General features: G+C 43.1%; 1 protein-coding gene across 4 annotated transcripts in view; it reads right to left on the reverse strand.

The window, feature by feature from the left end:
• Positions 1 to 13,077, reverse strand: part of RNF144B (ring finger protein 144B) — a 183,318-nt gene that overhangs the window by 27,510 nt on the left and 142,731 nt on the right. For all 4 annotated transcript variants that reach the window (XM_034660272.1, XM_019802519.2, XM_011228376.3 and 1 more), the window contains exons 3-4: positions 8,332 to 8,436; positions 32 to 92 (exon numbers count right to left, since the gene is read on the reverse strand). In XM_034660272.1, coding sequence (XP_034516163.1) covers positions 32 to 92; positions 8,332 to 8,436 — 166 coding nt within the window. The remainder of the gene's footprint in view (positions 1 to 31; positions 93 to 8,331; positions 8,437 to 13,077) is intronic.

Raw genomic sequence — 13,077 nt, forward strand, 5'->3', positions numbered from 1 at the left:
CATGGGGACAGAAAGAAGAGGGCATACATACCTCGTTCAAATTTTAACCGCTGGTAAAGCTGAAACTGATCCACAGGAACCAGGCAGGCAATCTGAAACCAGAGATATTAACAAGATGAGGTCTCTGTCCTCACTGGAGGCCGGAGTTCCAGCCGTCTAGGACCTCTCCTTCTTGCCCGGCTTACTTTATGCCAGTGGTTCGAGAACTTCTTTTTCTCTCCACGGTCATGTGGTAAGACAAGCAGCAATTCCTACAGCAGCCCCAGTCCTCTGCCACAGCTAGGAGTTCCTGCTCAAAGCACCCCTGACAGGACTCCTTGGTCAAATTCCCTTCTTACCCTCAGCAGCTACGAAGACCAGACAACCAAACTTTTAGACTTCCCCAATTATTAGCATATATATACAACCAATGCTCATTATCACTCCACGTTCATTTAAGAAATGTTGGAAAGATTATAGGTCTAGCCTCAGAACCCTTAAAAACTAAGGTCAGGTAGATAGTGCCTCAGGAATGATGAAAACCTCATTAGTCTCCTTGGGAATAGAACCTTCTGAGCAGTATGAACATCATTTCTTCAAACAAAAAAAATCACTTCACGGGGTGCTTGGTTGTCCCTCGTTGCCATCCAAGTCCTGGTAGAAAAGAAATGCTAAAGACATTTCTTGTGGCTTGACTCCTATTTCCATTGCAGATGGCGATAGGAACCAAAGGTTTGCTGGTAAATGGCAGTGATTCAGACCTAACCAAATGACATTTCGGATTAATCCTTTTAAATTGCATTTCAAAGTCAGATGCAGGAAAAGCTAACTGCTCTTAAACTGGCATTCTAAAAATAATAGTTCCATTGATGTCAAATATATTGATGTTGCTTAAAAGATTTATAACTGACAAGACCCAAGGATTTGATATTAGGCTTCTAAACATTTAACAAGTTGATACAAGACACAGTCGTAGCCTTGGCAATTCTGACTCGAAAGCATTACACATTCTTTGGTATAAAATATATCTAGACGGAAGTTCCTGTAAGAAATGAAAGGAAGTCTGCTTTAAGAAAACAAGAGTAAAAAAAACGAGGCAATTAAAAATTGTACTTAACAAATATAGTACATTTTAAAAGGTATTTAAAATCAAATCCTCCTCCTCACAAAAAAAAATTCAATTCGTTTATTTTGCAAATGAATTAAACGAAGTCAGCTAAAATGTATGAAGGACTGCAAAATAGGCAAGTTCAGTCTTCTCCATTCCAAGTATGGTAAAACATAAATTAAATTTAATTATAACATTTTTCTTCAGCTGGGAGGAAAAGGTTGCATTTTCATCTGGCACCTTAAATAAAGCTCCCAAGCAATCACTAAAAAAAATTATGGTTAATTTTATATGATGTGTGTTGTACCATACTTTTTTAAAAAGTGTGGTTAGACTTTTATAACATTGAAAGCCAGTTTTGTTTCATCTGTTATCATGCCACCTGGACATCTTTCCTGAAAGACAAAGGTGTCTCAAAAAAAATTCTGGGGGTGCCTGGGTGGCTCAGTCGTTAAGCGTCTGCCTTCGGCTCAGGGCGTGATCCCAGAGTACTGGGATCGAGCCCCAGCTCAGGCTCCTCCACTGGGAGCCTGCTTCTTTCTCTCCCACTCCCCCTGCTTGTGTTCCCTCTCTCGCTGGCTGTCTCTCTCTCTGTCAAATAAAATCTTAAAAAAAAAAAAATTCTGAGTTGGAAACAGAAGACACAGGTAACCAAAGGGATGGGAGGCATTAAGGAATCTGAATGCAATTCCCAACTTAGTCATTGCTTCACTGTAGGTAGAGAACAAATAATCTAACTACTTCAACTTTTGGGCCAAGGTGACTTGGAGATGATGTCATCCGGGTCCAAGAGACCCCAGTGAAAGTCTGTACATCTATTTTTAACACCCACCCCCCAAAAAAAGGCCTTTGAGTCTATGGGACAGTCCTGTACTCTACCTGCCCCCATCTAAAATAGTTACGGACTGATGAAGAACGTCTTCAAACCCCTCAAAGTCAATTCCTAAAAATTCTGATTTTTTTCAATGACATACAATATATGTAACAGCTAAGTCAAATACAGTTGATGGAAGACAAAGCAAACAGGAGATAAAGTACTTTAGACGCAGATGAAATGCTAATGAGAAAAGTGACACAAATTAAGGCAGTAAAAAGTCAACAACAGTAGAGATGGATGTTTAATTTTAAATTAGAAAGATACATTTCATCAGAGAACACATTACTGCCAACAGGAAAGTCAGAGGTCTCTAATTTTTTTGGTCACTTATTCTACTTTGAATCGCCTATTTATTATTTTTTATAGATCAGAGATTCTTTATGGAATTAAGACAATAAGGTAAATCAATTTTTTTCTATTGAAATCGGTGATTAAAAAAAAAAGTTCCATCACCACCGTTCTCTTCCCAGACCCCACCACTTAGATTTGCATCTTCTTGGTATTCTGTTTGACAACGCACTAAGGATACATCAGTGGCTGGACACCTGAGGAGACAGATAAGGAGAGGGGGCAGAGAAGTTGCTCTCAAAGAACTTAAATTACCCAGAAGGCAATAAGACACATAAGGTGTTTTGGTTTTTTTTTTTTTAATCTACTCCTTGGGGGAAAAAAAAAGAAGAATTGACCCCTTGATCTTACCATTTGTTGGCTTTTACAGATTAGACTAGTTCTCTGAAATGTTTCTGTTATACCCATGGCTTTAGATCAAAGAAAGCTGGACCATGTTAAAAAAAAAAAAATCATCCAAAGTATTAAATTCCTGGTTCCACTGCCATTTGGAACTAAGTCACTATTGCTCAAGGTCTTTTATAATTATAAACCTGAAATAAATGTGTTAGGATGATTACTGAAGGTTCAATCAAATCACAGGTTAAAGGGCTCCTGCTTTAATTTGCATCGGTATCCGGGGATGTACTGTATGGTGACCAACATAATATAATAAAAAAAAATCATTAAAAAAAAAGGGGCTCCCGCTTTAAAAAGCAAAACAAGACAAAACCTGAAACAATCACAAAGACTCTCAAACTGATTGCAAAACTGAAATTCCAACAAAAGAGATTATATAGAGGTGACTTGTGATATTATAACTATCCTCTCCCTGCCAACAAAGAAATTCCAAATTGTTCAAAATCGTATCAGAACGTTCCTTTTTAACTTTTTTATTTTGAAATGATTTTAGGCTGACAAAGAATTATAAAACTTAGGTGGAGTTCCTAAATCCCATTCTCCCCAGCTTCGCCTACTGTTAACACCTTACATAACCGTAGGTAAGAATTAAAATAATGAAATTTACATTGATATAAGACAAACTATCTGAGAGCCTTATTCCAAGCTTAAAAATTATCCCACTTATGTCTTTTTTTCTTTTCAGTCCAAGATCCAATTTAAGATACCTCCTTGCATTTAGTTGCCTATGTCTCCTTAGCCTTCTCCAATCTGTGGCAGTTACTCAGTTTGTCTTTGCCTTTCATGACATGACCTTGACCTGTTTGAAGAGTCCAGGCTAGCTATGTCCTGCAGTGTTCTCCGATTTGGGTTCGTCTGATGGTTTCTCATGATTAGGTTGAGGCTGTGCAGTTTTGGCAAGAATATCACAGAAGTGATGTTGAGCCATCAAGGAAGTACATGAGGTTAACCCATCTCGTTACTGGTAATGTTGACTTTTTAACTTGGTTACGGTGGTGTTTACCAAATTTCTCCACCCTTCGTAATCAGCAAGTATCTTGTTCTAGTAGAAATACATTTTGAGATTCTGCAAATATTCTGTTTCTCATCATACCTTTGCTCCACTAATTGTTCTATCTATTCATAATTCTTCCTTACAATAGTTATTACTGTGGTATTTGCTTAATGATGATTTTGTTTCCATCATTCATTCTGTATTTGTTAATTAGAATTCTACTGTAAGAAAGAGCTCTCCCGGGTGCCTAGGTGGCTCAGTCAGTTAAGCATCTGCCTTCAGCTCAGGTCATGATCCCAGGGTCCTAGGATCAGGTCCCACATCGGGCTTCCTGCTCAGCTGGGAGTCTGCTTCTCCCTCTACCCTTTCCCGCTGCTCGTGATCTCTCTCTCTCTCTCCCTCACTCTCAAATAAATAAAATCTTTAAAAAAAAAAAAAAAACAACCTGTCCCTTATCCCCCATTTTATTATTATTTATTTATTATTCATTTATTTATTTATTGTACTCAGTGGTTTCTAATCTATTAATAACCAGATCCACATTCAAGCTGTAAAAACAAAAATTTCCAAGTATCTTCTCAACTATCAAGAGACCACTTCCATCAGATCTAAGAAATTCTTATCTTGATTTAAAGTGATTTTTTATTGCTATTTCTCCTTTGAACTTTATTTTAATCTGCCTGTTAAACAAAATTTCTCTCTCCTCCAATCCAAGCATGAAAGACCACTTTTTCTCATCTTCATCATTCTAGAAATTCTTTCCAAAAAGAAAGAAAATTTAATCCAAAGAGAAAATAAACTCAGTTTAATTTTAATAGAATAAGAGTAGTAACATCAGAATAATAACAAAAAGCTACTAATTGCTCATAATTGCACTCCAGGTGGTTGTTGTTGTTGTTGTTGTTGTTGTTTTTCTGGTAAAAATGAACCGGAGGATACTTATTAAATAATCAGTTCCTACTTTACTGCAAGTCTTCGATTTTCCATTCCACTCCAACTATGTCACAGGATAAGCAGGGCACTCAGAATACACATACGTGTGGGGCTGTAACTGTTATACATGATGGTGAATTGGATACATCCAACATTCACAACGGAGGAGAAATGAAAAGTGAGGTACCTCTGTTAGCTATATTAACTATGATCATAATATCTGAGCAGGCATCACCACCTACATTGACACTAGCCCTACAAAAACTAAAGAAGGAAATGGCGGGTGTGGGGGGTGGTGAGTAGAGCCTGGCTGCCAGAGAAGCATTTATCCTGAAAGTGGTGTGTTCCCATAATACTGACAGTTGGTCAATATCTTATATATAAAATACAATATGTATATAAAGGATTATTTTTTTAAAGACTTTATTTATTTATTTGAGCGAGAGACAGAAAACGAGAGACAGAGCATGAGTGGAGGGGGAGGGGCAAAGAGAGAGGGAGAAGCAGGCTCCCCGTGGAGCAAGGAGTCGGATGCGGGGCTCAATCCCAGGACCCTGCGATTATGACCTGAGCTTAACCAACTGAGCCACCCAGTCGCCCCTATATAAAAGATTATAATATATATTATCTTTTTAGTTACGAAAATGAAATGACTAAAACACTGAAGTTAGGAATTGGCTTCATGCAAGTACCACTCATCAAGGTCTAGAAAGCCAGGATCTAAGAGAAAAAGAAGAAAGAAAAGCCTAGTCTTCACTTGGGTTTGGCCCTTTAAACCATACTCCTGCTACTGTTGCTTTAAAACATTGAGACAGACCAAACAAAGAATACAAGAGATCAGTGTATTTGAAGATGGACTTGCCCACGAGGAGATCATTAGAGCACGTCAAAGCTTTGGCACTTTTTGAGGTGCTATGACTTGCAAAAATCCGGGCAAGAGAAACAGTCCTAGCCGTATGGCTAAGAGCCTTATCAAGCTAATACAAAAGCGACTCGGGTTTCCTGTGTCAACCCAGAAAAGAAGAACTGCACTTCCTGACATCCTCCCATTCATCACTTGAGTGGACTAACCACACTCACGTCTCCTTCTCTCCATACTAGACATTGAAACCTGCTGGAGAAAAACAGAGGGCATCACTGTCTGAGAGCCAGAAAGCAGGGCCCTCCTGGGAAGTGGAAAAGATGGCGGGAGCTGGCGTGCCAGGGCAGGAATTGTTCTCACCGTTCTCCTTTCGCTGTTCCTTTCTCACTTGTTCTCCAGAGGCTTCAGGACACAGCATCCTCTGCCCTTCTCCCTTGGCTCCTCCATGGGTAAAAGGGATTTGCCTGTGTGCCCACCCATGTGACACATTTAACCCACTGCTGTTTGCACTTCTTATAGTTGCCTTTAGTTGAGGAAGCAGCTTAGAAACAGAAACAGTATTCTCCACTTATATGCAGTTTTAAAGCAGAGCTTTAAATACATTCCAAAGCAAAATTCAACTGGAACCCTAAAAATATTAATGCTGGCAGAGCCGAGGCCTTTATCCTTCGCCACCCCAAGGTTCGACTCTTGTGCGGCTAATAAACTTCACAGCCAAAGGTTGTGACAGACATACTTGGTCCCTTGCCGTTCAGATCTTTAAACCACAGCAAGAGGAATCTGGCTGCTGGCTGGGGCATCCTTATCTTCCCTCTGCCCCGCCTCACACTGTGCTGAAGAAAGGGAAGGAAGAGTGTGACAAGAGGCTACAGCAAGGGGGTGGAAGGGGCTGTGCGGAAGGATCATTTGCAGGGAGCACGGGAGCACGTGGCTCTCTAGAATTCCAGCAGCCTTTACCAAAGCCACACTCATAAACATGCAACGTGAGTTAAAATCTGTATTTATTTTGCAAATGTAGCTTCAAATTCCTTAGTACTCCACCCACCCCCTTCCTCTCTCCTAGTCCTCCGCAGCAGCCTAAACCCCCTCCTGTAGAAATTCTGGAGCCCCCATTCTTGGCACAAGCAGTTGCACCCATCCTTGCTCTGGGGCATGTGGGGGCGGGGGGCTCTAGCAGCAAGATGCAGGCTGGTCATTTCAGCGTCCCAGGACTTGGAAGGAGAACTGGTTGCTGAGAAGCTGTTCTCTGCCCTCCACTGCCAGCTGGCAGAGGGAAGAAGTTCAATTTCTCAGACCATGTGATGGTAGGCATGCACTCACCACTCAAATTTTACAGGGCCCAGACAAATGGCTCAGGCTCCCCCATCGGGGGAGGGCCTGCTACTTCCCTAACACGGTAAGGGACCGGCTCCAGTAGTCATCACCTTTTTAACAGGGCTACGAACGCCCAGGGCCTTGCCCGAAGTAATGCTCTCAGAACAAAGAGTCTGCCTCCCACCTCTTGTAATCCCATACGGGACAAGATTCCCCGATCAGGTACATGAGAAAAGCCCACCACCAGCTGCAACTACCAGATGATGCCAGGAGGGCAAGTTTTACTTCTCCAGGGCCCCCAGCCTCCCACCAGCTTGCGTGACATGGAAGCCAAGGTGCCTTTTCTACTGTTTTCTTCCAGAAGCAAACAGTACTTGGATTGGGCATTAAATGCTTTGCTAATGAAGCTATTGCTGATTAATAAAAGTTAAGGGGCAAAGTCACCGCTGAGCTCATTTGGAAGCAGTGAGAAGACAGGCAGGAGCCACGGTGAGCAGGGGCAGATGCAAGGAACACGGGCAACCACATGGGCTGGATCTACACGGGAAAGCATTTGGAGCAAAGAGCTTAAATGCCTGGTGTCCCGTGAAGATGAAGGAATGTTCTACTTACATGCATTTTATAAGACAGTGAATGATGAAGAACCATGTATTGTAACATAAACAGCAGCAGCACCAAGGCAACTTGAGTCCTAACCAGAACTATTTTTAACATGCAAAGTGTATTTTGTGTTACCTGTATAATTAAACATTTTTTAAAAGGCAGAAGAAATAGTCGTAGAGACAGAATGCCGTCAAGCATAAGGCGGATAAGCCCATTATGATATACTCAATCACATCTGGATTAAAAGCTAGCTATTATAGGGGCGTCTAGGTGGCTCAGTCATTTAAGCATCTGACTCTTGATCTTGGCTCAGGTCTTTATCTCAGGGTCAAGAGTTCAAGCCCCACAATGGGCTCCATGCAAAAGAAAAAAAAAGTGGGCTGCCTATCATAATAATAACTATAACTATATATAAGGAAAGCTTGATGTAAAGGAAGCCAGAAAGGAAGATGGCATAGCCCAAGTTCATGTGTATGTAGTATTTACTTCGAAAGGAATGGTCCCATATAAACTGGTAAAGCTACCAGTATCTCTAACATAATGTTCTATTCATGTCTCAATTCAAAATGACAGACCGTTACTACCACCACCGCAATTTTTTACTCTGTGGGGGAGAAAAAATGTGGCCCATTGGTTAAGAACTTTGATGACTGTACATTCACACCCATCTTTAGTCAGGCTCTTAGCAGACCAGTGAGAACAGAACCAGTCCTTTAATGCCCTGGAGTGCCTTCCTATTCACCTAATGGGAAACAGACTTTGAAGAACTGAAGAAATACCATAGTTCAGAAGATGTGTTTGTTCTGTTTTTTTCAAATACCCTTTTGTAATTTCTAAGAGACATTATGGGTTTGTCAAGACCCTAGGGAATAACGTCAACAGGAAAGAGGGAAGGTCATGGGACGCGTGCCTACCTCCGCTTCCTGCAGGGTCCCATGGTTCAGGCACACCGTGTCGGGGCAAGCAATGGGGGACCCACAGCCTTCCCGGATTGCCAGCTGCAAGTACTGTTTCAAGCACTAGGAGTTAAGAAGAAAAAAGACAATTACCCATTGCCTTACAGTAGCACAAAGGTTACATAACCGCCATTGGCTCCTCTTCCTTCACTGGCAGTCCTGGGGCTCCTGCACTCAGGAAACCGAAGTTATCACAAGTGTGAACACTAAGAGCTATCACCTGGGAAAGAATACAAGACAGGTAATTAATGACGTATGACCTCATCCTAAGAGCACTGAGTTTGCGCAAGGCAACAAGTCAAACTCCTGTATGCTCACACATTTTACCCACCACAGATTTGGGAAAGAAGAAACCGTCTTTTGCACTGATGGCAGAAGCCTTCTTTATAGTCTTTCTTTTTTTAACTTATGTGACTTCCTAGTTCCATTTTTACCTAGTGGTCCTCTCCCTCAAAGTTCGCCCTAAAGTAGAACTCTGTGCCTCTCATGCTGAGCAAGCCAAACAGAATCAAAATACAGTTGACCCTTGAACAACATGAGTTTGAACTGCGTGGGTCCACTGATATGCAGTTTTTTTCGATAAATACAATACTGGAAATGTATTTTCTCTTATGATTTTCTTGATAACATTTTCTACAGCTTACTTTATTGTAAGAATACAGTATACAATCCATATACAGAATATGTATGAATCAACTGTATATGTTATCAGTAAGGCTTCTGGTCAACAGTAGGCTATGAGTAGTTAAGTGTTGGGGGAGTTAAGTTATATGTGGACTTTTGACTGTGGGGGGAGGGGCAGGCGGGGGCCCTTAACCCCTGCACTGTTCGAGGGTCAATTGTAAGATTAAGGCACTGACTTATCTAAGAAAACACTTTATTTTATTTTATTTTATTTTATTTGAGTGAAAGAGAGAGCACAAGTGGGGTGGGGGGTGCAGAGGGGGGGGAGAAGCAGACTCCCCATTGAGCAGGGAGCCTGATACGGGGCTCGATCCCAGGACCCTGAGATCATGGCCTGAGCCGAAAGCAGACGCTTAACTGACTGAGCCACCGAGATGCCCCCATCTTTATTCTGTTTCCCTATCTGAAAATAAAACTAATATCATAATGGCATTATTTCAGGAAACTAATCATGTATTTGCCTGACTGAAGTTACTGTTACAATGTATGACCAAAGCAATGACTAGAGCAAAGCATTTAAACCAGATTTGTACTTCTTCATGTACTTAATAATTCCCTTCTTCAAGGAGTCCATTTTTTCCCCTATGATATTCATCCCAGAAAAAATGAGAAAGTAAACCAAATAGCCAAATAGAAAAAAACGTAAATAAACAATGCTAAATTCATACAATAGCATGCTGCAGAACCATAAAAAATATTTTCAAACGATGTGTAACACATGGGGAAAATGCTCCTGATTCAGTATGAATTGGAGAATAAGACGTATCTGGGACCAGGGGTCCTCTTGCAGACTCTTCCTACAGTCGACTGTGCTATGTTGCTATATTTTACCTCTTATTTTCTTGTTTGAAAGAAGGGAGAACAATCACTTGCTCTAGAGTTTCAGTGCCAGACATGGTCTCTTGTGCCAAGAAGAAAGGGAAGCAGGAGAGAGCCGTATCAAGGAAACATGGGGAAGAATTTCAGCACACATGCAACACTCGAGAGGAAGAGCAAAGCAGGCTCTCAAAAAGGAGTGTCACGCCCAGGGACAAATGAATAAATGATGTGAAGGCCTGTCCACCCGGCTCTGTTCCCGAGGACCTCTCTGCCCCCCATCTGCCACACAGCTGCTGGTGTGACCACCTTGATCTCCCCAGCTGCCCCTTGAAATTTAAGCAGAAAGACTCTAAAAATGTATGGTCTCTAGGCTCAAGGGGAAGGTATCTGGGAAGACAAAGTGAACCATGCACTGCGCGTGTATCAGAATATCTGGGCTCTAGCCATGATGATGGGGAAGTTACTTGAGCTGTGTCCCAGACCTGCTTCCCTTCACTGAAAAACCAGAAACGATAATATCTGTTATGGTTACTCCCAGGGTTTAAAACACACGCACATACAAAACACAAACCTGAAATTTCATACACAGGAACCCTTTGAAAAATCCACAAACTGCAGAATATTTGGTTTTATTTCTCCCCCCCTTCACTGGCTCTTAGACGTTCTATCAAAAACTTTGTAGGGAAATGTTAATCCCTGACCTTCTGAGATTATCCTTTCTCCACTCCCTTCGGCAAACCAGTTAAGCCGCTGTGGTCCAGAAGTATCATAGACAGAACAGGTATTTGTAACAGAACAGCATACACACCTCTATTCAAGCCTCTCTTTAGAACCATTTGCATCTCTAGAAAAAGCGTAGAGTCAAATAGAAACCAAAAAGACTGTGAGTCTTTACAAGCAAAAAAAAAAGAAAAAAAGGAAAGAAAAAATCATTTCAACTTCTTTTGCAAACTTGTAAAGGTGAAATCTAAACTTTCCCAAGAGTTTATCACAGATGTTCTATAGTTTTTGGTTTTTTTTTTTAAGATTTTATTTTTATTTGTGAGAGAGAGAGGCAGGCGGAGGGAGAAGCAGACTGCCGCTGAGCAGGAAGTCCAATGCGGGGCTTGATCCCAGGAGCCCAATGCAGGGCTTACTCCCAGGGTCCTGGGATCATGACCCTGAGCCAAAGGCAGACTCTTAACCAAGGGAGCCACCCAGGCGCCCCTGTTCTATTCGTTAATGTAAGGTTCTTAGGTACTGCATCCGTGACATGTAAAGCCAGTAAATTCTGAAGCTGCCAACAAGGGCTTTCCTGGCCACAATATTACATGACCCATGATTTTAGGAGAGAAGTTAGAGCTATATATACACAGACTACAGAGCATAAGTATATACACGCCCTTTTTTTAATTCTAAGAAATACTGGTCCACGGCAGAGAGGTAGGACGAGCGACTAAGTGTGGGGACGGCACAGGCACTTGCCGTTCCATCCCCGTGAGCGTGCGTTTCTAGTCGGAGGCCAAGAGGAGGAACAACAAGCCCTGGTTATTGCTTCTTGTTGAATTTTCAAGCACCTTACGTTGGTTCCATGTCCTCCGTCAGCTTTCACTAAGAATTTAATCTCAAGCCCTCCATCTCTTCCCCACTACCTCTGGCTGACGCACAACAGAAGCAAAAACATTCATAGGAATCCTGCTGTGCCTGTTATACAAACCTCAGTAAATGGTTGAGAATTCTGGAAGAAACTGGCATCTAGACTGTAAATAAAGACAGAAAGAAATAGGGGGTAAAAACTACCATCATTTAGTCACATGAAAAAAAATTACATTCCAGGTAGACCGTCTCTGCTTTGCTGTCCCGCCCGCCGCTCCCTTGCAGTGTATTCGGTAAACTTCTATCTCCTCTCTTCTGTCCTAGGTGAACTCTTTCACTTTCACCCCCCACATTTGTGGGCCCTCCCGGGGAACCTCTGCCGGGCAGGGGGCCTGGCCTCTTCCCAGATTCTCTGGGGATTCCCTGGGTGCACCCGACAGACTCTAGTACTCCATGGGGAAACTGAGGACCTCAGGCCAAGGTGACTCCTGGGTGAGGCTCAAAGCCTCAGGGGGAAGCCACCAGAGTGGGTGAGGGATTTCCCCTCTGGGCCGTTGGAGAAACCCGCACACCCACTCCTTTTTCTTGTGCTTCCAGCCCTTGGCCTTGGCCATCTAACCCTAGTACTTCCCAGACAACTGAAGGTCTCTGGCCAGGGCAGCTCCTCGGTGTGGTCTGAAGGTCAGACGGTCCCCTCCTGTGACGGTGAAGGATCCCTTCTCTCTGCCCTCCCACTGCCCCCTCTGAGGTCCCCCAGCACGTGGCACAGTTGGCCACGGCAGCTCGTCCGGGGCAAATCTGCACACGTGGAGGACTCGTGCCTGACTGGAAGCCACCTAGCTTCTTTCGGGCCCCCACTTTCTCCTCTCTCCCCACGGGTCTGGCCGCCATCTTGATCTACACGCAGAATATGCCCCTGCTCGTCGGAGAACCCAACCACCCCACTCAAGGGTGATGAGTCGACAAGGGCTCCAGCCCATGCCCTCGTGGGAGGGTCCCCTCCCGCGGTACCCCATTGACCTGGCCACGACGGACTTCCACTTAAATCCCCTATCAGCGTGTGACTCTAATACCAAGCTCTGGTCTGTAACTGCGCGGAATAACCTGATGGACCAACAGGTTTAGGTGGGGACAAGGTGTCTCGTCCCCCCACCCCCGTCCAGCAGGAAGCAGCTACTGAAGATGAGACCTCCTCCAACCAAATGTCAAAGATGCGTCATTGTCGATCTGTCCTGGGGAGTGGACAGACTGCTTTTAGGCAACAGGCTTGAGCAATGGAAACCACAGTAAGGGGAAAGGGCCCACCGTGACCACCAGGCTGAAAGCAAACAGGCTCATTAAGTGACCCACGTCGAAAGAGCCATAGGCTCTAGCTGACCAGTGGGCTACTTACAACCGGGCACAGGTACCAGAAAAGGAAAATTCAGTATGTTCCCATACCTTCTCACTTCCCCCCCTTCCCTAGAGCCCCCCGCTACTGCCTCCTGACAGTCTCTCCTTTGCTGTCCTGCCTGCTGCTCCCTTGCAATGTATTCAATAAACTTCTATCTCTTTAAAAAATTACATTCCATTAATAATAGCATTGAACAGATGCCTAAATATGCAATTTTCATAACAGCTAACAAA

This window comes from Ailuropoda melanoleuca, chromosome 5 (genome assembly GCF_002007445.2).
Source record: "Ailuropoda melanoleuca isolate Jingjing chromosome 5, ASM200744v2, whole genome shotgun sequence".
Lineage (NCBI taxonomy): Eukaryota > Metazoa > Chordata > Mammalia > Carnivora > Ursidae > Ailuropoda > Ailuropoda melanoleuca.